The sequence below is a fragment of the Capra hircus genome, chromosome 7, assembly GCF_001704415.2.
Source record: "Capra hircus breed San Clemente chromosome 7, ASM170441v1, whole genome shotgun sequence".
Taxonomy (NCBI): Eukaryota; Metazoa; Chordata; class Mammalia; order Artiodactyla; family Bovidae; genus Capra; species Capra hircus.
This window is the reverse complement of record NC_030814.1, coordinates 103788434-103815295: the sequence shown is the minus strand read 5'-3', so window position 1 is coordinate 103815295 and position 26862 is coordinate 103788434. Positions and strand designations below refer to the sequence as shown.

The 26862-nt window shown below is 54.7% G+C and overlaps 1 protein-coding gene across 2 annotated transcripts; it reads left to right on the top strand.

The window, feature by feature from the left end:
* On the top strand, positions 13098–24938 carry PDE4C (phosphodiesterase 4C). Of its 2 annotated transcripts, none has more exons than XM_005682114.3 (15): positions 13098–13283; positions 16768–16959; positions 17496–17532; positions 17620–17693; positions 17903–17955; positions 18221–18333; positions 18413–18506; positions 19043–19206; positions 19404–19502; positions 19926–20090; positions 20176–20275; positions 20851–21005; positions 22408–22530; positions 22786–22968; positions 23498–24938. In XM_005682114.3, the coding sequence occupies exons 1-15, from the start codon at positions 13138–13140 to the stop codon at positions 23903–23905; spliced, it is 2106 nt and encodes a 701-aa protein (XP_005682171.1). In that variant the 5' UTR covers positions 13098–13137; the 3' UTR covers positions 23906–24938. The 2 variants fall into 2 exon arrangements, with proteins under 2 accessions (XP_005682171.1, XP_005682169.1); XM_005682112.2 differs by having other exon boundaries at positions 13100–13283; positions 18224–18333.

Genomic DNA, 26862 nt, shown 5'->3' with positions numbered 1-26862 from the left:
GGGACTCACAGGCTGGGCAGACAGACCTTAAACCAAGAAAAAGGATATCCTCTGAAGGTGGGTGAATGTGATTGAGGCTTCCCAGATTGGGCAGGGAGGGCTTCTCTGAGGAGGTGACATTTGAGCTGAAGAATGGATGTAAAGAAGGAGCCAGCCACGGGGAGAGCTGGGGGCAGGGCACTTCCTACAGAGGGCACAGCCTGTGCAAAGGCCCTGAGGCAGGTTTAAGGGAGCAGCTATGACAAGGCTGATGGCGCTGGGGCAGGTAGAGCGAGGGGAGATGGAGGAAGGTGAGAGGCAGTGGCGGGCAGGGCACATGGGGCCTCTGGGGCCGTGGTGAGGGGTGTGGGTTGTGATCTAGGGGTGCTGGGAGCCACAGGAGGGTCAGGAGTAGGCAGGGAACAGATTGGAGGCTAGTCTGAGAGGCAAGACTAGCAGCTAGAGCTAGGGGATATCAGGATTTCAGAGACAAGAGAGAGCACAAATCAAGCCAGCTTCTCAGCCTCTCTGCAATCCCCCCACCACCACCCCCCACCCCCCCGCCAGGCCTTCTGTCCCCACTCCAGCCTCTCAGTGAGGAAAGCAATTAGTCTGGAATGGCCAGTTGATTAATCTGCAGCTGAGAGGCCCAGAGGACCCTCCCCTCCCCCACCTGCAGCTCTGAGAGTTCCACCCTCCCGCCACCCTTCCCCTACCCTCACTCTGGATGAGGGAGAGGCAGCCGGGCTGGATCCAGGGAGTCGGAGCTTGCTGAAGAACCACCCGCCCCAACCCACTGCAGGGCTACTGACAGCTCCCTATAGGCCCTGTCTTGTCTATTTCACCCCCAAACTAGCCATCTCCCCACCCCAAAAAGCCCAGATCCAAGCTTCAAGCTGCCTCCTCTGCTTTCCCCTGGGAGACATGTGATGCTCAAATGGAACCTGGATTCACCAGCTCTTTGGGGCTTCCTCCCAGATCTTCACCATCTGGGCGGTGGTTGCCCCACCCACCCAGAGAACTTCGTGACTAGTCACCCATCGAAATCACGAGTTACCTCTGAATCCCCTTGAACATCCTATAGCTGTGGCCTGTCTCTCAACCACCAAAACATGTCCCAAATCCACTCATGGGCCTCAGGCTGGCCCATGTCCCCTTCAGATGCTGCCCCAGCCTCTATTCTCCCACAATGGACCCTGCTCCCTGGCAGGCACAGGAGGCTCCTTAAAAACTTCCCTGGTAGGTCAGTGGATAAGACTCAGTTCTTGATTCAGGGGGCCCAGGTTCGATCCAGGGAACTAGATCCCAAATGTCACAGCTGAGACCTGGCTCAGCCTAAATAAATAAATAAAATATATGTTTTTTAAAAAAATCATAAAGCAAGTGGTGTATCTTGAGAGCTCTGAATCCGCACCCAGAAGCAACACCCAACTCATCACCCCACCCCTGAGGCCCCACATCAATTTCCCCCCAACTCATCTCCCCGCACTCCATTCCCACCTCCCCTCACTGTCCACCTAACCGGCCAGCTTGGTCCCACCTCAGGGCCTGTGCAGGTTCTGCCCCCTCTGCCTGGCACGCTACTTCCCTAGCTCTCCCCTGGCCAGCTCCTTTTTCCTCTTTCCAGTCTCAGCTCAAAGTCCTCTCCTCCAAAGACCCTCAATGACGCCTGAGCAACATTAACAGCCCTCCCCCAGTCACACTCCCACTCCCTGGCATGGTTTCCTTTTCTTCCTAGCACCACACAAGCCATCTTATTGTATTCAGTGAAGAAATGAATGAATATAAATGTGGGCAAGTGATTTTCCCATCTGGAAAACAGTTTCCTGAAGAAGAGGCAGCTGACATCTCCATGGGCCTCCCGTTCTGGGAGGAGCCCATTGTTTCCATGTCCCCACCCTCAGCTTTCCCTGCACATCCTCCAGCTGCCAGGGATCCTCCCTGGGGAACCTAGGATGGAACACTTCGATTTCTGCATTAGAATTCAGATGCCCCTGGGAGAGAGGGATGACGCGTGTAGGGGAACAGTCAGGTGTCCTGCATCCTAGGAGGGTAAGATTCACGCAAAGAGCTGAAGGGAGAGTGGGGAGTTGAGCGGCCCCCAGCTGCATGACCCTTAGCAGCTCATTTCCTCTCTGAGCTTTAACATCCTCCTCTGGGACAGGGGAATAAGAGGGACCACCTCACAAGGAAGGAAGTGAACCTAGAAGAGGTCCAACTGATGTCCCCTTCTCCCACCTTCTTCCCCATCCCCCCTTGCCCTGGCTCTGGCCCAGATTCGCCTTCTAGTCTTGGCCTTCAAGGCTTCCCCGGTGGCTCAGTGGTAAGTAAAGAATCTTTTAGCAATGCAAAAGTCACAGGGGTTGCTGGTTCAGTCCCTGGGTTGGGAAGATCCCTTGGAGAAGGAAATGACAACCCATTCCAGTATTCTTGCCTGGAGAATCCCATGGACAGAGGAGCCTGGCGGGATACAGTCTATAGGGTTGCAAAGAGTTGGACACAAGACTCAAGTGACTTAGTATGCACGCACACTTGGATCTCAGTTTCCCCGTCTGAATATTGAGTCTGGCAGTGGGGACACACTCACTTGTGTGGTGCAGGGTCAGAGGCGCAGAAGGCTGTTTCTGAGCTCTGCCTCTCCCAAGTCCTCATTTGTGCCTTTGGCTCTTACCCATATCCCCATGGCCGTGGGTTCCAGTTTTGACGCTATTTCCTGGGGTCAGCACTGCGGATAGTTCCCAGACTATGGCTGGCATATGCCTGCTGGACGATTCTGTAATTAGCAACTCCAAGGAACCCGTGTGGATTTCATTACTGGTTGACAGATGAGGAAACTGAACCATGCTTGGCCTAGACCATATCACATGGATTGAACTCAGATCTGATGGTCTGGAGAGTGCATCAGTTCATCCCGATTCTGTTTGATTTATATATACCTATATTCTGGCTATGCACAAAGTATGTGGGATCTTAGTTTCCTGACCAAGGATCAAACCCATGCCCCTTGCATTGGAAGCTTGGTGTCTTAGCCACTGGACCACCAGGGAAGTTCCCTGTTTGATTTTTAAATGTCTCAAGTGTTTACCCAGAGCACGTTTGCAAACACTATCTCATTTAATTTTTCCTGTTCAGTCCTTCCAACAAGAAACCTCAGAATCCAGAATCTCATCTCCACCATTTCCTTACCACCTGCAACCTTGGGCAAGTTACTTAACCTCTGAGCCTCAGTTTTCTTGTTTGTACAGTGAGGATAATTGTACAAAATGGTCTCATTGTGTTCTTGTGAGCTGATCCACGAGGGATCCTTCGAACACAACCTATGTGGAATGAGTGTGTAAGGAAGAGTAGCTATTGGTCCTGTCACTATTCACTCGTTTATTTACTGCATGTCTTATCCTTATATTTTAATAATAATAAGACATGCTAGAATACCACTACAGTGCATATTATTATAATAAATGGTGATATATATAATGTTATAAACAATAAATATTCTATATATAAATTGATTGATAAAAAATATTTTTTCAGTGCCTGCTGTGGGCCAGGCACTATTCATATCCTGCAAGGTTTGAGATCCACATCCCCACTTCATCGGTGAGGTAACTGAGGCTGAGAGAAGGAAATTCACTGAGGGAAAAAGAAGGACGGAGATACAACTTTCTGCGTCAGTCCAGGAATCTGGACTGACAGAATGTCAGATCCTGGAAGAATGTTTTCTGGAAGAAACAGAATGTGCAAAGTCTTGGAGTCAAGGGGATCAGGTGCATGAGCTGAACATAGATCAGTGTGGCTGGAAGGTGGGAGGGGAGCCTGGAGAGATGGGCAGGGGCTTGACCACACACGACCTGGTGAAGGTATCTCAGAGGCTCCTTGTCCCCAGGGCTCCAGAGAGCTCCCTCGCCTGCGAACTTGATCACGTCTTGCTGCTGTCTCCCCAGCCAGTCCGGGAGCTGGCTGATTCTGGCTTGGCCCCCATGAGCCCCTTTGGCAATGGTGTCATCCGGACATGCTTCTCAGGGACCCCATTGCTGCCACGACTGTCACACTGCCTCAGGACCGCTGCAGACATGGAGCCCAGGGCCTGTATGCTGTTCAATATCGGGGCTGGAGGGAACTAACAGAGCCACGGCCTGGCCCCAGGCAGGTCAGGAGGCTTGTGGGGATTGAGGGGGCCTGTCCCAGGAGAAAGAAAGTGCCTTGTGTAGCTGGACCTTTCTTTAACTTGTTCAGCAAGCATTTATTAAGCACCTACTGTGTGCCAGACCTCCTACTGGGAATATAGCCATGGGCATGTAGGTGTTCACAGGATGATGGTGGAGATAAACTCATACTAACTGGAGAGACCAGGGTGATAAGGGAGCCCAGAGGAGGCTTCCAACCCAGCACTGTGGAGGGAGGGTGAGGGGAATGGGACGAGGAAGGGCTGCTAGGAAGAAGCGGTATCCAAGCTTAGCCTAAAGGATGAAGAGAGGTCAGCCAGGAGGAAGGCAGGGAGTGGTGGCCTATTTGCTAAGTCATATCCGACTCATGCAACTCCATGGACTGTACCCTGCCAGGCTCCTCTGTACATGGGATTTTCCAGGTAAAAATACTGGAGTGGGTTGCCATTTCCTACTTCAGGGGATGTTCCCAACCCAGGTATTAAACCCAGGTCCCCTTCATTGCAGGTAGATTCTTTACCAACTGAACCAGAAGTGTGTGCCAGTTAGAAGAAACAGAATGTCTGGAGTCTTGGACTCAAGAGGATCAGCTGTGTGAGTTGAACATAGACCAGTGTGGCTGGAAGATGGGAGGGGAGCCTGGAGAGGTGGGCAGGGGGCTTGACCACCCAAGGTCTCATGGGATATAAGGGGAGGCATAGGTGGGTTTTCAAGGGAGTGAGTTGAGCAGATCGGCATTAAAAAAACAAAATTCCCTGTGGCTACTGTAGGGAGCACTGTCAACAGCAGAAGTGAAAACAGCAGGAGTCCAATTAAGACACCTTGACAGTTCTAGGCGGTAGATAGTGGTGCCTGGATCAGGATGGGAGCCATTGGCTGGAGAGAAATAGGCAGACTCGGAAGTTATTTATAGCATAGACACACGAGGCTTTGGTGGGCACCAGCAGTGGGTAAGAGGAGGGGATCTGGTGTGGACAGCTCCTGGTCTTTGATCCTTCACATATGACATTCCTTTTCATCCTTGTAACAAAGCCAAGAGATGGGAACACCATCATTATCCCCATTTTCTGAAACAGAAACAGGTTTGGGGAGGGAAAGCAAGAGCCAGCCAGTGGCAGAACCCACATCCCCCACCACTGGACCAAGCTGTCTCCCACTATCAGCTTTGGAGGGCAGGGGACCGAGCCAGATGTAATGGACAGAGAGGAGCAACTTGTTTGGCACCAGCCAGCAAGACATGGCAGTATTGTAGCTGGAGCTCAGTCTGTCTGATTCCCTGGTACAAGCATTTTCCATTCTTCCCACTCAGGGACACAACTAGGGTAGAGGATAGACAGTCTTCATGGGAAATATCCTTGAGATGCCCTTGTGAGCTCTCTGAAAAGATCGGAGCTCTTCCTACCCCCAAATCTGTTGCACCAAATGGTCCCAGATACCTCCCTGCCTCGGCCCACACCCACCCTCTTACACCTGCTCTTGCCCCTGTCTACGTCTGCTAACCACGATAGAAAATATGCTCGCCCTCCCTTTGCTACTTCCCAGAAAATTACCCCTGAGATTAGAATGCCTGGTGAGCAGGGCCTTGAGTTTCTAGAACTAGGGAAGGGAGGGGCAGGTCTGAGATTTGAGAGCAGGAATTGTGGCTGTAAGGAGGGGCCCAGGGCGTCACGGGGCAAATGAGATCCTGCCGTTTCCGCTGAGGGTCTGGGCGTCAGTGTGGTTATAAAAGAGTGCCCCTCTCTACCCACCCCAACCAGAGGCAGCTTCTTGTGTGCACACCCCAGGCATTGGAGCACCCTTCCATAGCCCTTCCCCATTTCTCTTTACTTCTCTGATTCCTGCCCAGCATGTATGGGGCTTTTAAGATCCCAAAGAGACCCGATCTGGGGCTGAACTGCTAAGCCTACCTTCCTGAGCAGAGAGACCGCCATCTGTGCCTACCTCTGAAGACTAGAGCCCTTGATTCTGCTTCCAGACACCTCTTTGCTACAGTCACAGGGGAAGGCTGAAGACCCACAACTGCTTTGAGCATTTCCTGGGCCATCGACGCTCTGGTCTGGAGGTCTTCCTGAACCCCTGTCTGTCTTCCTGCCCTGCCTTCAGAACCGACAGGTCGCGGACAGCTCCTCTCTGTCTCTGCCACTCCTGAATCTACTACACTTTCAGCGTCAGGAGTAGGGTCAGTGCTTCGGTGCTGGGAGTTTCCAGAGACCCTGTTTCCTTCCTCTCTGTTTGGCAGAAAACGGGAGGACAATTTCTGTCTTCACCCCAAGTCCATGTCTTGAACCTATTTCGTTCAGCTCTAGAGGGGACAGCAGACCACCCTTGGCGCAGGGGTCCTCCCCAGCCCCTTTCCCCAACCCCACCCTCAAGTTCTTTTTGCCCTGCTATCTATCCTTCAGCACCACCTCAGTGAGGACAGCTCCTCGGGATCAACCCCACCTTGAGCCCCTGTTGCTACCTTTTCCTGCCTCAGCACCTTCAGCGCGGACAGCTCCTCGCTGTCGTCTCCACTCCCGGCTCTGGCCGGGACTTCGGCTCGGGCGCTCTTCCCTCCCGGGGACGGCTCTCGTGCCCTGCTCTCCGCTTGCTCCCCAGTTCTGGCGCATGGAGACCCCGAAGGTCCAAGAAGGGCTAGAGGCATCCTGCGAGTTGAACTCCGCTCGCAGCCGCCAAGGCGTAGCCAGGGCCCCGAAGCACCTGTGGCGGCAGCCCCGGCGCCCCATCCGCATCCAGCAGCGCTTCCACTCAGACCCGGACAAGTCTGTGGGCCGCAGGGAGCGGGACTTGAGCCTGCGGCCGGCTCTCGAGAAGTCGCGGCGCTCCTGGCCCACCTCCTTCCACAGGCGGTAGGTGGGCGGGGGCAGGGCGGCGCGCAGGGCCTGGCGGGAGTAGGGGAGGGTCTTTGCTTTTCCAGGGGCGGGGGTCTCTGCCGTGTGGCTGCGGCCGGCGCTTTAGAGGAAAAGGCTGTCTTACGCGGGGGTGGAGCTGGGGGGCGGTGGTGTCATGATTGCATATGGTGTGTGTGACACCGAGCGGCTGCATCCGAGTGCGTGTGGGTCTGAGCAGTTACGACTCAGTGTGTGCTCCGCTGGCTGGGTCTCTGTGCGTGACGGGATGTGTTCGGGTGTGTGTATATCAGTTATGTATGCGCTTGTATACTGGTTATGTGCCTGCTTGAGTGTTTCCCCTTGTGGTGCCCGTGTGTGTTTGTGGCTGGGTGTGTCCTCGCTGTGATCCAGTTGGGTGTCCAAGGGTCCTCCAGATCCTGGATTGTACTCGGTTGTTTGTGGGGTTTGTGGTCACAGAAACCATTTGAGGGGAGCTTGGGCTAGATATACTAGAGGGCCAGGCTCAGCTGTCTGCTGTGCTGGGGGGAGGAGCCTCCTCTGAGGAAAGCCTCCTGGGGAGCCTGAGCACAGGATGTTTCTTCCAATGTGAGAATGAGGTGGAGAAGAGGGGAGTAGAGGTGTGCAGGGGGCTGCTCCTGATTCATATAACTTGAGAGAGGGGGGCAGAATAAGACAAAGACAGAAGAGAAACACAGAGAAACAGGGGCCTTGGAGGGGCCAGAGAGGTCTCAGCAGCACCAAGGAGCAGCAGCATCCTCCTTGGATGGGTGTGTGTGTATGTGTGTGAGTGTGTGTGTGCTCACTCCTGTCAGACTCTGCAACCCCCTGGACTACATATAGCCACCAGGCTCCTCTGTCCATGGGATTTCATAGGCAAGAATACGGGAGCGAGTTGCCATTTCCTCCCCCAGGGGATCTTCCCCACCCAGGGATTGAACCTGCGTCTCCTGTATCTCATACATTGGCAGGCTGATTCTTTCCCACTGTGCCACTTGGGAAGCCCTTGGATGGGAGAGGGAGCTAAATCAGGCCAGACCTAGAGTTCTGGGTTTGAGGCCAGGCTAGGTGACCGTGAATGAGTCATTTTCTTCTCCAGCATGCGTGCTTAGTCATTCAGTCATATCTGATTCTTTGTGTCCCTGTGGACTGTAGCCTGCCAGGCTCCTCTGTCCATGGAATTTTTCAGGCAAGAATACTGGAATGGGTTACCATTTCCTTCTCCAGGGGATCTTCCCAAACCAGTGATCAAACCCATGTCTCCTGTCTCCTGCATTGCAGGTGGGTTCCTTACCTGCTGAGCTACTGGGGAAGCGTATCCTCTCTGGACTTTTCTCCTATTAATACTTTGGTTCATGGACCTCCCAGGGCTACTGATTTCTTGGTCAACAAGCCTGGCCTAACACACCAGGCTGGCTCTCCAGCAGCCTTGATTGGTGTTTGGGGCAGCGGGGCCCCACGACCCATAGCATTGGCACTTCCCCAGGTGGCCCAGCAGGCCCCTTGCCCCCACCCTCTAACCCTCAGTTCCCCTCCCCACCCTCCCAGTGACTCATGATTTTCCATCTTCCAGAAAGAACAAATGGAAACTAGGTTTGGGCCCATTTCAGGGGAGAACCACGTGGCCCTGGAAGGCAGGAGTGGTGGGTTGTGTTCCTGTGAGTGTGCGTGTGTGTCCTGCCTATAAGTGCACATATGGTGGGAGAGGCTCAGCCCTCAGGGAAGCTAGGTTCAAGGCCCATATTCTGTGCACTTCCAAGCAAGTGGTGGTGCCTCCCTGAGTCTCAGTGTCATCAGTGAAACGCAAACACAAAAACTCGCAGGTTTTGAATTTTGTCAAGAACATTCTGCGCCAGAGCATAGGCCTCAGGGTGGCTTGCCTCCCTACCACCCCAGGTAGATCACAGAAGTCTGGGAGGGTCTGAGTATCTTGTTCAGCAAACATTTATTCAGCAGCTATTGTGTGCCACACCCTGGACTGGGGCCCAGCCCAAGGGCAAGCGGGAGCTCATAGGCTAATTGTAGAGACAGACGTACCAGCTGGAGACCATACAGAGTGATCTATATTGTGAAGGAATGAGATCAGGGTGCTGTAGGGCCCAGAGGAGGCTTTTGACCCAGCAGCTGGGGCCAGGAGGAGAGGAAGGACCACTTGGAAGAAGTGACCTCTAAGCTTAGCCTGAAGGATAAAGTGAAGTCCGCTGAGGAGTGTAGAGAAGGGTATGCCAAGGAGAAGGAATAGAAAGTGCAAAGCCTCAGACTCAAGAAGATCAGATGTGTGAGGAGCTGAACACAGACCAATGTGGCTGGAGGGCAGGAGGGGAGGTTCTCTAATAATTTCTCAAGCATTTACTGAGTACCTACTCAGTGCTGGCCACGGAGGTCACAACTGGGAACAAGGCAGACCTGGTCCTTCCCTCAAGGGCATGGTGGGTGAAAGTGAAAGTCACTCAATCGTGTCTGACTCTTTGTGACCCCATGGACTGTGGCCCGCCAGGCTCCCCTGTCCATGGGATTCTCTAGGCAAGAATACTGGAGTGGGTAGCCGTTCCCTTCCCCAGGAGATCTTCCCAACCCAGGGACTGAACCCAGATCTCCTGCATTGCAGGCAGATTCTTTACTGTCTGAACCACCAGGGAAGCCCAAGAAAACTGGAGTGGGTAGCCTATCCCTTCTCAGGGGATCTTCCCGACCCAGGGATTGAACTGGGGTCTTCCGCATTGCAGGTGGATTCTTTACCAGCTGAGTGACCTGGGAAGCTTTGGTAGGTGAGGCAGACACAGATCAAATAATCAGGACATTACATAGGAAATTGTACCAATAAGAGGGTGCTCTGAGGATATTCACTTATTTAGCTGGTCAGGGAGGGCTTCCTGCCGAGGGCAATGCTTCAACTGTGACCTAAAAGCCAAAAAAGTTAGCAGGGGAGGAGGCTTCCGGCGAGCGCATGGGATAGGAATGAGCCTGGATGCTTCCAAAAAAACAGCAAGGAGCGGGAGATGATGAGCCTGGAGCAGAGTGAGCCAAGAGGAGGAGGCTGGGGAGACAGGCAGGGGTTGGGCTACACAAGGCCTCCAGGGAGGTGTGGATTCAGAAGTGAGGACAATGGGGAGCCACGAGAGGCTCTGGAGTAGAGGAGAGTGAGATCTTACCCCTGTGAGCTCCTGCACGTGGGACTCAGCCTCCACTCTCCTCTCTCTCTAGACTCTTCAGGGAGACTTGGGCAAGTCATCTCTCCTCTCCAGATCCAGGTGTATTTGTTCAGAAAACAGGGTAACAGCATCCACCTCCTGTCTCACTAGGGCCACCTAGTGGCAGAGGAGATAAGTGCTTGCCCAAGGAAGAAAGAAAGAAAGTTAAGTCAACTCAGTCCTATCCGACTCTTTGTGACCCCGTGGACTGTAGCCCACCAGGCTCCTCTGTCCATGGGATTCTCCAGGCAAGAATCCTGGAGTGGGTTGCCATTTCCTTCTTCAGGGGATCTTCCCTACCCAGGGATCAAACCCAGGTCTCCTGCATTGCAGGCAGGCGTTTTAACCTCTGAGCCACCAGGGAAGCCCCTGCCCAGGGAAGAGGCTCACTCAAATAGGGGAAATGGAGACATTGATGTGTTAAGGGCGCTAGAGACTGATGGTCACCTCTCCAGGCCACATAGCATGCAGAGACAAAGTTAGGGTCAGCCAAAGTCATGTCAGCACCTCCTTTGGCCTCTGCCCTCCTGGGCGAAGCTTGGAGTCTCCCAAGGTCAGGCAGGCCAGGCTTTGAATGCCGAGTCTTGGCTTCGCAGCTATTTCTCCATCCAAAAAGCAATTGATAACCGTAAAAGCATTACCGTTAAAACTGGTCATAAAAAAAAAAAACTGGTCATAAAATATTTAAAGTTGAATCTATTAATGAAACATTAACATTAAAATTATCGATAAAGCATTAATGTCAGAGTAGCATCTGGGACTGGAGAAGGTGATGGCACCCACTCCAGTACTCTTGCCTGGAAAATCCCATGGACAGAGGAGCCTGGTGGGCTACAGTCCATGGGGTCGCGAAGAGTCGGACACAACTGAGCGACTTCACTTTCACTTTTCACTTTCATGCACTGGAGAAGGAAATGGCAACCCACTCCAGTGTTCTTGCCTGGAGAATCCCAGGGACGGGGGAGCCTGGTGGGCTGCCGTCTATGGGGTCTCACAGAGTTGGACATGACTGAAGCGACTCAGCAGCAGCAGCAGGATCTGGGACTACACAGGCGATGGACCTCAGTTCAGTTCAGTTGCTCAGTCCAACTCTTTGCGACCCCATGGACTTGCAGCACGTGAGGGTTCCCTGTCCATCACCAACTCCTGGAGCTTACTCAAACTCAGGGGATGGAGCTAGTTAAGCATTAAGTTGGGAGAGGCTGGGGAGCCTGCCAACCCAGCCTTGAGTGACTTCAGGCAATGAGCACCCTTCTCCGTGCCTCAATTTCCCCATCCACAAAATGAGAATACTAGTCCCCACTGTATAGAGCTGCTCTGAAAATCAAATCACTTTTACATGTACAGCCCTTGGCTCGGCGCCAGAAGAGCAAGAAATGCTCAGTTTGTACCCGTGTGTTTAGTCTTAACCTTCTATTTTGTGTCTGTGAACTCAGGAAAGGGACTGAATCTCCCTCTGCCTCGGTGTCTCCTCGGGGCCACAAGAGCATCCTGAGCCCCTCCCACAGGCCTGGGGGTGGTGTCAAGCCTCCTTGGCCCCAACCCCAGTCTCTCCACTAGACTGAGCCCAGCGGCCTTTATCCCCTGGGGACCAGCTATAATTAGGTCCAGTCACAGCAGCTACAGATGGTATTTTTGTCTTGGGGACAGAGAGTCTGATTCCCACCAGGTGTCCGGTTGCAGGGCCCTGGGGACAGAAGGGGGTTCCTAGCCAGACCCTTGAGACTCTTCTCCTGGGCCCCAGCATGACTCCTCTGTGAGCCTCCAGTTTCTCACCTCAACAGGGACCATAGTATGATTGAGATGTCAGGGGAGGGTCAGGGTCTCCCCACTGAAGCCTGATCTCCTGAAATAATATCTCATATCCCCCCAGGACTGCCAGAAACCTGGGTGGCATTTGTCTTGGCACCCCCAAATTGGCACCACCAATTTGTCTTGGTGAAGTCCCCTGGAGCAAGGCTCAGGCAAGGGGGCTGTTATCACACGCAGGACACAGTCAAGCCCAGAGCTCCTGTGGGGCCTCAGCTGGGAGGCCCAGGCTCCTTGCTCCTTGGTGACTTGTCACCAGCAGGGGGGCGTTCTGGGCCTCACCTCCAGGCACGACACTCTCTGAGACTTGGTTTCGTTTTCTGAAGAATGAGGCAGGACCACCTGACCCAGCAATCCGGGGTAAGCCAGCTGGTACAGACTCTTGAATGTCCCCCACCCCCGACACTAGGGGCAAAGCTTCCCTTTTGGAGGGTCCTTCTAGGGGTGGGCTGTCAAGCTGAAGCTTCACAGGGCGGAAGGCTTGGCAGGAGTAGAGTGCGGATGTTTGTCTAGGGGAGACAGCAGGAGAGGGGGAAGGATCCAGAGACAGGGACCGGAGAATGCCAGAGCAGGTGGAGGTCACGTGGGGGCTTGTGGAGGGGGACAGAAAGAGGGGGAGGAGACTTGCAGTGAAGACTTCAGTCTGTTTCCACCTTTCTCCAAGCCTCAGTTTCTCCACCCGACAAAAGACTCAAGGACTGTAGTTTCTGAGCAGGCTCTTGGTGGCTCTGGCCTCAGTTTCTCCATCTGGAAAATGGGCAGAGGGGGATTGAAAGTACTGTGTGGGATCTGGGCAGCCCCTCCGCATACTCGGAGACTCCCTGATAGTGGAGGGAACTTCCTTTTCTGACTTCCGTTTCTCTCTTTTCAGCCCAGCAAGCTACACCTCTGGGGGACATGCTGAGAGGGAAGTGGTGTAAGACGAAGTTTCTGGGCTGCCCCAAAGCAGGGAAGCAGAGAGCCCCGTCTAGCTCAGTGCCTCAGTTTCCCCCATGTGTCCCCGTGGGGGCGTCCCTGAGCGGGTCCCGCGGCGAAGGCGGGGCGGTTGCGCCTTGGGTTCGCTCCCCACAGGGCCCCGCCCCCGTGGCTGTCCAGAAAAGGTCCCGAGCAGCCAGTGCTGCGTCCAGCCTCCACGCGGTCTTGGCGATGCAGGGTGCCCCTGCTCCCGCCCCGGCCCCTGGGCCGAGCTCCCCTCGGGGCTCCCCGCGCGGCTCCCCCGGGCTCTTCAGGAAGCTCCTGGTGAACCAGAGCATTCGCCTGCAGCGGCGCTTCACCGTGGCCCATCCGCTGTGGTGAGGCGAGACAGGGCCTTGCAGGGGTCATCGGAACCGCCGGGCTGGAGGTGGGAGGGGCAGAATCAAGGACAGTGGGAGCTAGGTTGGAGGGTCAGGGCATAAAAGCTCTGCTCCTTTGCCCTTTTTTCAGGGTTATCTCTCTGCCCCTGCTCTGTCTCTGTCTCTTTTAGTTGACGACTGCCTCTCTCTCTCCATCTGTTTCTCTCCACCCACCGCCTGGATACATGCCCAGGGGACCAGCCGTCTGTCCCTTTCCAGCTGCGTGCCCCGGAGCAGGACGGGCCGAGGCTCACGTCTCCTTCTGACCCTTGCCAACCCGGGGCGGGCGGGCTGAACGTCCAGGCAGTGAAGGGATGAGGGTCACTCCCCGCCTTGGTCTGCCCGGGCCATCCACCCCGGTGCCAACAACGGGGTGGCCTGGGGGCCTCACACTAAGCCCTCGGTATCCTCGGAGGAAGACGTGATCTGATGGAGGCCTTTGAGGCACGGTGTTCGCGATGTAACAGGGCTTGTTGCTGTCCCAGGCTGAGAGCTGACAGGCGCGGAGCGCCACTTCTGCGCAGCCCCACTTAGTGGCCTCCTTCAAAGACTCGTCCCATCGCTTTGGGTTTAAATTCCGGCCCTTCAAGAAGCCACTGTAACATCGTGGGTTGCGGGGCAGAGGCTGGGGTTGGAGGTGGAGCTGGTGGGCGCCGACTGGGTCTGGTACCTTGGGCTTGGTTCGCGCGGCTTTAGCACTCAACTTGGTAACTTGGCACTTGGAGGCTCAGAGACTAAGGTCCCTTCTCCAAGGTCACACGGCCAGTGACAGCTGGTGTGTGTGGGGAGGCAGTCGTGACGGTGGTCCCTGATGGCACCATTTCAGGCCAGAAGGGGGTTCCGGGTTCGGGAGAACCTCCCACCCCCACCCCGGTGCACCAGCCGCCTGAGAAGAGGGGTCCCAGCCGAGGGCTTGGGAGTGAGCACAAAGGCGTCGAGGACGTCAGGGGTGTGAGGCTGGAAGAGGGCGGATCTTTCTGAAGCCCCTGTGCCTCAGTTTACCTGTTTAACCGATGGACGGACGCGCCGTTCCCACAGTCCGTGCGACTTTCTCCCCGCCGCCCGCGTCATGGAACCGCGGCTTGACCCCGCCGCTCTCGGCTAAGTTTAGAGCAGAAAGAAAAACAGCGTCGTCCGCAGCGAGAAAACCCCGGCTCAGCCCTAACTCTCCGCACTCGCTTTTGGATTTGAACCCAGCACCCTGTGACCTCTCCTGGCCTCAGTTTCCCTACTTATCCACAGTTGCGCCTTTTCCAGAACCTTTGGGGAGAGGGGAGGGAGGGGTAGGTGGTAGCCATTCCCGGGCCTCCCCCTCGGATCGCAGGTTTAGGGTATCCACCGAAAGTACCCCGCCCCCAAGAGTCTCCGCCAGTCACTCCTCCAGCTCCAAGGCGGGGAAAGCGCAAGGAATCCCCGCCCCTCCTGGTGACGTCACGAGGCGGGAATTCAGAAGCTCTGAAGTAGGGACTTCTGCGCGAGCCCAACCTGAACGGACCGAGAGCGATCGGACACAGCCGAACACCCGAATGGGGCCGGACTAAACCGAATGTGCCTGACGTTGCTTGAGCGCCACCTCGACTTGCTCGAAAACTTCGTGCGGCCGGACACAGCCGAACATGCCCGAAAGCTTCCGAACATACCCGAGTGCAGTCGGAGGTAGCCAAATTCGGCCGAACTCACCCGACCAAACTCCGCGGGAAGAGGCCCAATCCTGTAAGACCAGACCCTTAGAGAGCCCAGAGCCTTGGGCTTCCCGGGTGGCTCACACGGTAAAGAACCCGCCCGCAATGCGGGAGACCTGGGTTCGATCCCTGGGTTGGCCAAGGTTGGGAATACCCGCTAGAGGGCATGGCAACCCATTCCAGTATTCTTGCCTGGAGAATCCCATGGGCAGAGGAGGCTGGCAGGCCCCAGTCCATGGGGTCGCAAAGAGTCGGACATGACTGAGCGACTAAACAGAGCACCCTGACCGAACTCAGAGCGAAGAGGCCCGATTCTGTATGACCAGGCCCAACTTAGTCAAACTCGGCTGTCCAACTTAGTCAAACTCGGCTGTTCATGACTGATTCCTGCGGAATTCCCGGACCCCCAACTCGGTCTGAACCGAATTCCCTGCTCAGAGTCTTCCTTCTGGCAGGTTCTGGCAGGCGCCGATCCCAGCCTGCGGACTTGGATGGGATGACCTGGCAGGGGACCAGGTGGCCACTGGACCTTGGCCAGAAGTCCTTTGCCTAGGGGCGTCCCCCAGGGTCTTCCTGTCTCCGCCTTTCCTGCCTACTCCCTTCTCTGTGACCCACTTGCAGCCCCTCTCCCTGGTTGCAAACTCCTGGTCTCACACTTCTGTTCTAGCCCCACGCCCCCTGCCATTCTTTCTCTGACCTCTGACTCCAAGTGGGAGAGGCCTAGATCCCCCTTACTTCCTCAGAGCGTGGCTGGAGGGAGAGATGGGGCTGAGAGATAGGGGGTGGGGTTGGGGATTGCCTTGAACAGGGGAGGACCGTGCCCTGGGTAAAGCGCACAGCCTGTGCAAAGGCCTGAAGGGAGAGGAGAACAGACAAAGCAATTCAGGCCAAAAATAAAGCTGAGGAACTGGGGAGCTGAGGATGGGGCTGAGTGAGCTGGAGGCGAGGTTGATGAGGTGGGGGCAGGGCTATATTATGGTTTAGGGTGAGGCCTGGAGCTGGGGTAAGGGACAGGTGGTCCAGGGCATAGCCAAGGACAGCTGAGGGTGGGGCCTCTCCTGGCTGTGGGGGACCTTCCAGTGTACCCCATCTAGGTGCCCTCCTGAGAGCAAAGCCCAGGAGTCCCCATGCACTTACCCTTAGTAATCTGGGTAAGTTACAGGCGCCCTCAGGCGCTGGGTTGTAACCCCCTAAAAGTGCGCTGGGGATGAAGCCTGCATGAGTGCTAAGTTGCTTGATTTGTGTTCTACTCTTTGCGACCCTATGGACTGTAGCCCGCCAGGCTCTTCTGTCCACGGGATTCTCCATACTGGAGTGGGTTGCCATGTCCTACCCAAAGGGATCTTCCCAACGCAGGGACCAAACCCATGTCTATTAAGTCTCCTGCATTGGCAGGTGGGTTCTTTACCACTAGCGCCACTTGGGAAGCCTGGATGTGGTCTATGATACCCATACTAGAAACAGTGGTTGATGTCGACAGAAAAGCTGTGACCCATGGTCACACAGCCACTTAGAGACAAATCCAAAACTCACGTGCTGGAGTCCAGATTAGTGCCAGTGGAAAAGACTCGGGTTCAGAGGCAGAGATGGAGGCGTGAGGGGCACTGTGTCCCTTAGTGTGGGTATGACTGTAACAGACGGACAAGCTGCAGGCTACTCCTACCCTGCCCTGGGGAGGACATGAGAAAATGGATTTAGACTACGATGTGGCATCCGTACGCCAGGACCCTCAGCTCTGACTATGTCTCCTTTGCCTTCAGCTTGGACCTGGAAAATGGGCTTTCGTGTGGGAGAAGCATCCTGGACCCTCAGGCCGGATCTGGCTTTGGCCGGATCGTCCAAGCGCCTGCCCAGCACAGTCAGAGGCGGGAATCCTTCCTGTACCGCTCAGACAGTGACTATGAACTCTCATCCAAAACCATGTCTCGGAACTCCTCCATGGCCAGCGACCTGTGAGTTTGAGGCTGGTGGGATAACACCTCCTCGTACTTTCTTCTTTCTGTTATTCCTCCGTTTCACACACCTCCTTCAGGTGACCATTTGAGCTGGGCTTTGAAGTATAGATAGCAGTTTGCCAGACAACTCACTTACTCAGTTGAGCAGGATGACAATGCTATCCCGTGATCCTTTGTGCCTGACTCCAGGTTGGGGTTGGGTGGTAATCCAGAAACATTGAAGTCAGTTAACAGCAACCCAACAAAGCCCTTGATTTGAGCTTCCTAATAGCCATCATTTCCTGCCTCTACTAAGACCCCTGTTGTCCCTGGTACTCAGATTCTCCCTTTGTGAGATGGGGATAAAGTGAGTGATTGGTCAGAAGGGCTATGGTGGCCTTCAGAGAAGCGTCGGGTGAGGGGAGACCAGGGACTTCCAGGAAGACACTCCAAGGACGCGCTCAGCGGAGGGCACAGTGTGGGTAAAAGCTGGAAGATGGGAAGCTTTGGGAGGGCTCCTCCTGACCGCCCTTCCATGTCCCGTCTCCCCGCAGACACGGAGAAGACCTGATTGTGACGCCCTTTGCCCAGGTGAGTGCCCACCTCTTCCTTCCGCCGTGTGCCAAGCAGGCAGAGCCGACCCCTCCTTTCCAATGCTCACCACCCCTCTCCCGGCAGGTCCTGGCCAGTCTGCGGACAGTTCGAAGCAACGTTGCGGCCCTTGCCCACTTGCAAGATCGCGGGGCAGCCAAGTACGCAGGGGGCGGGGCGAGGCCTGGCAAAGAGGGGCGGGTTCAAAAGACGAGGTGGGCCAAGGAGAGTTGGGCGTGGGCGGAAGGGCTGGAGACGGCAACTCGCCGGGGCGGGCAGGGGGAGTAGCGTAGGAGGGGGCGGGGCCTGGAGGCCTTGGGGGCGGGGCCCAAGGGTGGGGCAGGCCACTCCTGAGCCTACTATACTGCAGGCAGGCGTGCGTCTGTAACACCCCATCTGGCAGCCAGCACCCTCCACCAACAGGTAATGTGCCTACTCCTATCCCCTCCATCCTCTGTGGGACAGCTGTGAACTCCCTCTCTGTGGTGACCTCTCCAGTCCATGAATCTTTAAGCTGTGCTAATTCTAAGCCCTCTTCCCCCAAACACCTTTGGGGATGGAGAGAGCCGGGCGTCCTGAGTGGCCTCATTGGGAAGAGCTGCAGGGTCCAGATGCAGAGACGGGGCAGGAGGGGTGCGGGGTTCCCGAGTGGGGGGTGGGGCAGACCCCTGATCAACTTGGCCTCCAGAAGACACTGGGCAGAAGCTGGCTTTGGAGACACTGGATGAGCTGGACTGGTGTCTGGATCAGCTGGAGACATTACAGACGCGGCACTCAGTGGGGGAGATGGCCTCCAACAAGGTGAGGGAGGCCAGATAACTGCGACCCCTTGCCTCTGTCCACAGGGCCCCATCCTCACTGTCCTCATCTTCCTCTGCAGTTCAAGCGGATGCTGAACCGGGAGCTGACTCACCTGTCTGAAACCAGCCGCTCAGGGAACCAAGTGTCCGAGTACATATCCCAAACCTTCCTGGGTGAGCTATGGTGGGTCACTGCCTAGGCCAGATTGCAGAGATAGGAAGAGGGAAGAGAAAGAAAGCCTTCTACTGCAGAGTTCAACTGAGGAAGATAGAACCAGACACAGACACCTCCAGCCGTATGTGGTAAGGCTGGACCAGAGGGAGGAACAGGAGGATCTTCCAGGAGGAGGGGGACATTAAAGTTAGGGTTTTGAAGCATGAGTAGAAGTTTGCCAAGGAGGAGCTAGCAGGAACCACGCAGTCGGGTCTCCAGTTTGGGAGATGGAAAGGACATTTGGCTTTCCAGAAAAAATACTAAGCTCCAGATGCCCGGAGGCCATGTCCAGCAGAAGGGGTTACTGAGATCAACCTTGAACAGAGGGGAAGGGTAGCTACAGGCCAGACAGGACTTTACTCTGAGATTACTTAGATTCAGGTAAAAAGGCATTAAGCTGATCTCAAGGCTTGGCAAGGTCCAGTACCTGAGGCCAAGCAGACCAACGCTGGCAGGCAAACTGACTTCTCCGAGTCCTACCCTGCCCCACCTGCAGAGCATCAGACTGAGGTGGAGTTACCCAGGGCGACCCCCGCGGAGCCCCCAAGGCCCGTGTCCCAGATCAGCAGCCTGCGTGCACTTCCCCACAGTTCCAGTCTTTCCACAGCCACCGTCCCACGCTTTGGGGTCCAGACGGATCAGGAGGGGCAGCTGGCCAAGGTGGGTTTCCAGCGGGAATGCTGAAACCCAGGTTTGGATGCATGCTCTGTGTGGATACCCTGTTCTGGCCCTCAGTTTGCCCACCTGTATACTGACCAGGTGAGGCTCATGGTAGGACCTGAGGCCGGGGATGGGGGTCGAGGCTCCAGAGTCTATGGAAGTTGGGCTGAGTTAAGCTCCAGTCCTTTACATTTTAGGAACTGGAAGACACCAGCAAGTGGGGGCTTGATGTGTTCAAGGTGGCAGAGCTAAGTGGGAACCGGCCTCTCACAGCTATCATGTTCAGCATCTTTCAGGTACCTCCCCTGCCTGTGGCTTCTGATACCCCATGTCTCCTTCACTTCTTCCTACCTCAGGACCTCAGGGGACGCATAATCCTCAAATCCTCCCTAACATGTCTGAATAGGGTCATTTGAGTAGGGGCATTGAAGGATGGATAGGAGTTCATTAGGTTTAACAGTTCATTGCTGGCTATCAACAAAACTCAGCCTTGGGGCAGGCCTGAAGAGACCCAGTCTGGAGGGAACAACTGTGTGATCAGAGATGAGAAAGAGGGGAAGAACAGAGACTAAGGGAATTCAGAGGGAAAGCAGGGGACGCATCCTGGAAGAGAGGGCGCTTGAGAGACGGCTAGGGATTCAGAAGGAGAGACGGCGCAGGAATAGTGTGTGCTGCCACCCAGAGGCCGAGGCCCTGACTAGGGGCCTGTGATGGACCAGGAACGGGACCTGCTCAAGACATTTCAGATCCCAGCAGACACGCTTGCCACCTACCTACTGATGCTGGAGAGCCACTACCACAATGATGTGGCCTACCACAACAGCCTACACGCTGCTGACGTGGCCCAGTCCACGCACGTGCTGCTCGCCACACCTGCGCTCGAGGTAGGGCCCAGGGGCAGCGGGCGGCTCTATGGGTGCCAGGCACAGAGGCCCTGTCCCTCACCTCTTATGCTCCATGCCCACTCAGGCCGTGTTCACAGACCTGGAAGTCCTGGCTGCCATCTTTGCAAGTGCCATCCATGACGTGGACCATCCGGGGGTCTCCAATCAGTTTCTGATTAACACCAGTGAGTTAGGGAGCTGGGCCCTGCCACCGCCTGTCAATCAAGTGATGTTAGGTGGTCCCATCCCTGCTCTGAAACAGCTGCCACAATCTTCTCTCCCTTAGGTGCTCAGAGCAGGCCTAGATATACAGCAGATACCCAATAAATGAGAGAATAATAAACGTGGCAGAGCTGATGTGAGCCCACTGAGATTCTAAAGTTTAGGATCCTTTAGGAGCTGTACGCAATGGTTAGGTACCTCTTATATATTGATACATCCCTGGAGAGGTGGAAATAAAGAGTGGAGCCCTGACTCAGTAGTTCATTCAAGCAGCACTCAGCACTCTCTCCTGCCATGCCGAGTCTCCAAGGAGTCACCAGTCTCAAGGGGGCAGAGCTGAACACAGATGCCCCCGGCCCTGAAGAACCAGGTCAGGGCCATGGGGAGAGACAGGGTCCTAGAAGGCTTCCTAGAGGAAGGGGGCACTAAAGTTGGGGCTGCAATGCATGAGTAGGAGTTTGCCAAGACTTTACAGAACCAGCCTTTGGGTGGAGTGGGTTGGGTGTGCGGGTCTTGAGACTCTCCACTTCCCCCACAGACTCAGAGCTTGCACTTATGTACAATGATGCCTCCGTGCTGGAGAACCACCACCTAGCTGTGGGCTTCAAGCTGCTGCAAGCAGAGAACTGTGACATCTTTCAGAACCTCAGCACCAAGCAGCGGCTGAGTCTGCGCAGGATGGTCATTGACATAGTGAGATCACAGTGATGGATGGGAGGGTAATTTTGGCATGGCTGGGGGTTCAGTAGGATGAGAGCATCTCCCCATTCTGAGCCTGAGCTTCCTGGTTTTGTAAAAGGAGACGATGACTGTCTAAGCCTTAGGTGGGACTGACTGGCCCTTGGTTGGGCTACTCAAGTCTTCTATCCAATTCACGTGCAACCTCTGTGGAAACTCTCTTTCTGGGAAACTCTTTCTTTCTGGGAAACTCTTTCTTTCCCAGAAACTTTTCTTTCTGGGATGTCAGGTGCAACTTTATCTGCATTTTATATTTTTTGAGTTGGGAGACACCAGTACGTTTTGTGATCTTATGTCTCAAATCATTTATTTAACTAGCATTTATTGAGCATCTACTGTGTGCTTGCCCTTTGCCAGTGACCATTAGAATTCTTAGCTTCATGAGACTTACACTCTGTGGGGGAGATGGACACATAGGCAGAGCCATGATGGGGGACCTGTAGACAGACCCTGTGGTAGAGAGGTGCTCAGGGTGGGAGAACTTCCCCAAGAGGGAACGCTGAAGCCAGGGCCTGCAGGGTGTGAAAGATCATGGGATGGGGAGGAGTGTTTCCAGCAGAGGGAACAGCATGTGAGGAGGGCTCAGAGGAAACCAAGGCTCCAAGTGAAGAAGAACTGAAAGCTTGGTAAGGGAGAGTGGGAGCTTTGGGCAGCAGGCACCCCCAGCAGAAGCATCATTTGGGCCTAATGGGAGGTTTGGGGAGAAGATTTGAGACTTCTGTCTGATTCTCAGAGAAACCCATGGGTCATTCCTGGGCTGGGCCTGTAGGGGTACAGCTAAGTAATTTTTAAACAATCGTGTTCAAGGCTGAACTTCCTTTCTAATGGCTGAAAACAGCCCTCCCAGCCACGCAGCAGCCAAAGAGAAGTTTGGGGAGCACGAAGTACTTGTGACTCCCATAGCCCTCTGGATAAATCCCCCACTCCCCGCTGAGGCCCTCCCCACTCTTATCACCCTCACTTGCTCCTCTGTTGCTCCTGCACTCATTTGTCCAGGCACAACTGTCTCCTCTGTGTAGCCTCAGGGCCTTTGCACTGGCCATGTTATCAGCGGGGTCTCTCTACTGCCCTCCGGCACACTCATCTCAGCCCCCAGGCTTAATCTCCCTCCTCCATGCCCTGTCCCATGTGTGGGATGCACCCCACAAGTCCAGCAACCTTGGAGAAGGGACTATTGACTCAGCCTCTTTGTGAGCTGGTTTTGCAATGACTCTCATTACATGCGCCCATTTCTCAGGTGAGGACACTGAGGCTCAGAGGGTTGAAGAACCAAGTGGGTCCAACATCTGCAAGGTGGGGAATGGGGATGGGGCAAGCATTATCTTCCTACCTGTCATCTTCCCTCGCCTGCCTCCAGGTGCTGGCCACGGACATGTCCAAACACATGAACCTCCTGGCTGACCTCAAGACCATGGTGGAGACCAAGAAGGTGACAAGTCTTGGGGTCTTGCTGCTAGACAACTACTCTGACCGCATCCAGGTGTGTGGCTGGGCAGCCCTGGGCTGATTTCCACAGCTCTCCTTTAGCTCCATGGATGAAGTGCCAACTGAATGCCCAACTTGAAGAAACAGAGGCACCTATGCCCCTGTGCCTTTGTCTTAGCCCCCTCTTCCCCTCCCTGGCCTCAGCTTCCCCATCTGTAAGATGGATGTGTCCATGGCACCAGCCTCTTTAGGGCAGATACCAGCCTGGGGGTGGCCTGGCCTGAGCCCTCCCGACCCTCGATCTCACTAGGTCTTGCAAAGCCTGGTGCACTGTGCTGACCTCAGCAACCCCACCAAGCCGCTACCGCTCTACCGCCAGTGGACAGACCGTATCATGGCCGAGTTCTTCCAGCAGGGCGACTCTGAACGGGAATCAGGCCTGGACATCAGCCCCATGTGTGATAAGCACACAGCTTCAGTGGAGAAGTCCCAGGTCTGAGAGTGACTGATCTGAGCTGCTGGGCACCGGGGAGAGGGGAAAGAAAGGAGTGACTGAGCTGACCCTATGATTCCTGGCTTGACCCCAGGCTGGCAAATGAGGCAATGTGGCCTAAGGGTCTGCACTGGGCTGGGTCTGATGTGTCCTGGGATATATTCCCTTTGGGATGCTTTAAGAGAGATCTGCACTTACTCGTGGAGTTTGGAAATGCTTGTTCTGGGTGACATGGAGTATTTTAGAAGGGGTCCCAGGCTGGGGGCACATTCATCAGCCCTGAGGAGTCAGGAGTCAGGGCTTAGGTGGATGGAAAGACTTAGGAGTTGGAGAAGCCTAGAAGGGGAAGGAGAGACGTCCTAGAGGAGAGGTTTTTTGAAGAGGGTTTTGAAGGATGAATAGGAATTGGGAAATGGCATTCCAGGCAGAGGGGAACAACCTGGGCAAAGGCCTGCCTGGACTGGGCTTAAGTTCCACAGCGACTCACCATTCAGCAACCTCTATCCCCTCAACTTTGTATTACCCACAGGTGGGTTTCATTGACTATATTGCCCATCCACTGTGGGAGACGTGGGCTGACCTGGTACACCCAGATGCACAGGACCTGCTGGACACTCTGGAGGACAACCGCGAGTGGTACCAGAGCAAGATCCCACGCAGCCCTGAGGACCCCACCAGCCCCAAGCAGGGTAGCCCTGACAGATTTCAGTTTCAGCTTACTCTGGAGGAGGCAGAGGAAGAGGAGGAAGAAGAGGAGGAAGCATTGGATGGAGAGGCCTCAAAGTCACCTGACACTGAGCTCCGATCCTCTGAGGCCAGCCCAGATCCTGGGGCCAGCCCAGACCCTGGGGCCCCACACCTGGATTACCAGAGGACTGTGGGCAAGCCCTGCAGGGACCATGAGGGCAATGCAATGGCGGAGCCTTTGGGCACCTAATGGCCCCAGATGGGTGGGTGGACTTTCTAGGAAGAGATCCCAGGTGGGCCCTGCTTTGCCTCCCCAGGGAGACAACTGGGTTTTTTGCTACAGGCAGGTCTCAGGGCTGAATCGGAGGCACCTGGGTGGGGTCCACTCTGACCCTGGGATCAGCTGAGAGAGCTCTCCAAGGAGCTGGGCTGGTGGGGGCGGGGGGCAGCCTTTTCCAGGGCCCTTGAGTTCTCCCTCCTGGACTTCCACCCCTGGTGTAGAAAGGGAGTGTCTGCCAGGCGCCTTTGTCCATCTTGTCCAGTGGTCACTCTTGAGCCACTCTGTCACTTTATTCTTCCATGCTTTATCAGATATTTACTGGGCACGTACTGTGTGCCTGGCCTGTGCCTGTTATGTGCCTCTGGGGTACCTCTGCACAAGGAGATGGGGAATCAGTCTCGAGGAGATGACCCCTCCCTTAGACACCTCCCCTAAGTCTACCAGGCAGCTCGCTGAAAGAGAACAAGAATTTGAATGGGGGAGTTCTCAGCACCAAACTGCATCTGGACCCAATTCTGGCTCTGGAGTTCTGGTGGTGATAGGGGGGTGATGGTAGGCGCCAAGGAAGAGAGGGCTCTGTGTCAGGAACTGTCTCTGAACGTTGATTTAGCCTTTACTGCTAGTGCCCTGGATGTTGCTTTAAGTTGCTGTGGTTTCTGTCTTCAGGTCTAAGGATCCTGGTTCTCGCTGGCCCTAGGGCCTCCTGCTGGCTCCCTCATATTCTCTCCCTTTTCGAGAACAGTAACAAAAGCACAGAATTCTCCTTCAAGGAAGGTTCTCTCCATCTTCTGATTTTGAGGCTGTCTAGACTCCCCATAGGGAAAAGGAGGCTTCTGACGCTTTCTTATGAGTCATCACCCCTTCTGGGCCTCAGTTTCCCCTCTGTGGCCTGATCCTGGTACATGGGTAAATTTTGGTTGGAGGGTGATGTGTGTGACCTCCCTGAAATCTCTTAGAAATATGGGGCATTTGCTTGGATTAAAATAAACTTTATCACACAGAATTAGTACCGTGCCCGTTTCACGAATGGGGAAACAGGAGCGGAGAGTCTGTCCTGTGGTCTCAGGGCTCAAGGCCATGCTGCTGGACTCCAGACGTTAGCCAGCGACGCCCCCTGGTGGCAGGAGGCGCAGAGGGGAGGCGGGGGAGAATTCGGGGGTCCTCGCCTTGCAGGAAGTCTCTCCGGGCCCGGCTAAGTGGAGTTCATCCTGAGGGTTTCGGGTGGGGCGCTGAGCAGGTGAGGTGGCTCTGTGCTCAAGTCTCAGATTCACTGTTCACTTCCGGAGTCCTCAGTATCCCCCATCCCCCGTCCCCCCACCTCGCTACCCTCCCTCCCTGCGTGTCTGAAGATTTATACATGACAGAAATCATTACAGGGCAGCCTCTGGCTTCAAGAACGGCTGGTTTCATTCCTAAATAATTTCATTAATAATTCCATTCCACTGATAATTCATCGTCATCACAATTAATCATCTAACTTCACCAAAAGAGAATGAAAGGGCATCTGGATCATGAACTTGGTACATTTCCTTCCAGGCTTTTAAAAGGCAGAGATTTATGGGATTTTTATTTATAATTTTTTTTATCCCTTCCCCTTTACTTGCAAGTAATACACGGTCACTGCAGAGAATTTGCAAATAATGGAAACATGTAAGGATGAAAATAAAATTCTGCTATAATCTCACCCCTAGATCATCTGCCTTCAGCATTTCACCTTATTTCTGTTTTTTTTTCTCCCTCTCATTCATAAGAACAGTCATATGTTCTCCTTCGATTTGGGCCACAGCTATTCCTCCATCTCCTCCTTACTGTGAACTCTGTGCATGCTGGCTTTTCATACCCCAAGCACAGTGCCACCTCAGGCCCTTTACACATGCTGTGCCCACCACCTGGAATACTTCTGTGCCTCATCCTCACCCTTTGGGTCTCAGTTCAGCATCCCCTCCTCCAGGAAGTCCTTCCTGACTCTCCCACTCCCACTCCAGGCTGGCAATAGTAGAAGCTCTCTGGGATTCTTTGCTTTGTTTCTACCACCCTCTCCAGACTGAGATCTTCAGACTCCCCCAGAGACTGACTTTGACAACTTCAACTAATCTCTTAACCTTCCTGAGCCTGTGTCATTTCACAGGTAGAATAGGCTTGCTTTGTGCACGTGTGTGTGCTAAGTCGCTTCAGTCATATCCGACTCTGTGACTCTGTGGACTGTAGCCTGCCAGACTCCTCTGTCCATGGGATTCTCCAGGCAAGAAAACGGGAGAGGGTTGCCCTGCCCTCCTCCAGGGGGTCTTCTCGACCCAGGGATGGAACCGCGTCTGCTATGTCTCCTGCACTGGCGGGCGGGCTCTTTACCACTAGTGCCCTCTTCTTTCCGTTTCACAGAAGTAAGACCTGAAGCTCGCAGAGAGAGAGAGAGGAAGAAGTCATTCGCATGCTCCAGGTCCCCCATTTTCTCTGTTTAGGGTCTTTCCTGAGGGACATACTCTTTGCCTTTGTGGCCCACCCTAGATCCAAAGGGAAAGAGAAGTTCTTTAGGGCCCCTGGGGACTTTCAGGCCTTGACTCTAGGACCCGTTTGCCCTCTGTTTAGGGAGAAAATATTGCCTGGCCCCCCCTTGCAGAGCTGAAGAGGGGCTGTCTCTTGAGCTTATTTAGTGAGTTCCAGCCTGAAGGCCTTTGCAGTTGCTGTTCCCTCTGGCAGAGCACTGTCCCCCCACTTCTCTCTGTGGCCAGCTCCTTTTCCTCCTTCAGATTCCTGCTCAAATGTCACTTCCTCGGAGAGGCCTTCCCTAACCTCCGTGGCCAAAGCCATCCTCCCTTCAACCCTTCCTTGGTTCACTGACCCGCTCATATCTTACCATCACAGAGTGCCTACTGTGCCTACAGGCGCAGATGCTCAGGACACCAACCCCGGACTCCCAGAGCTCACAG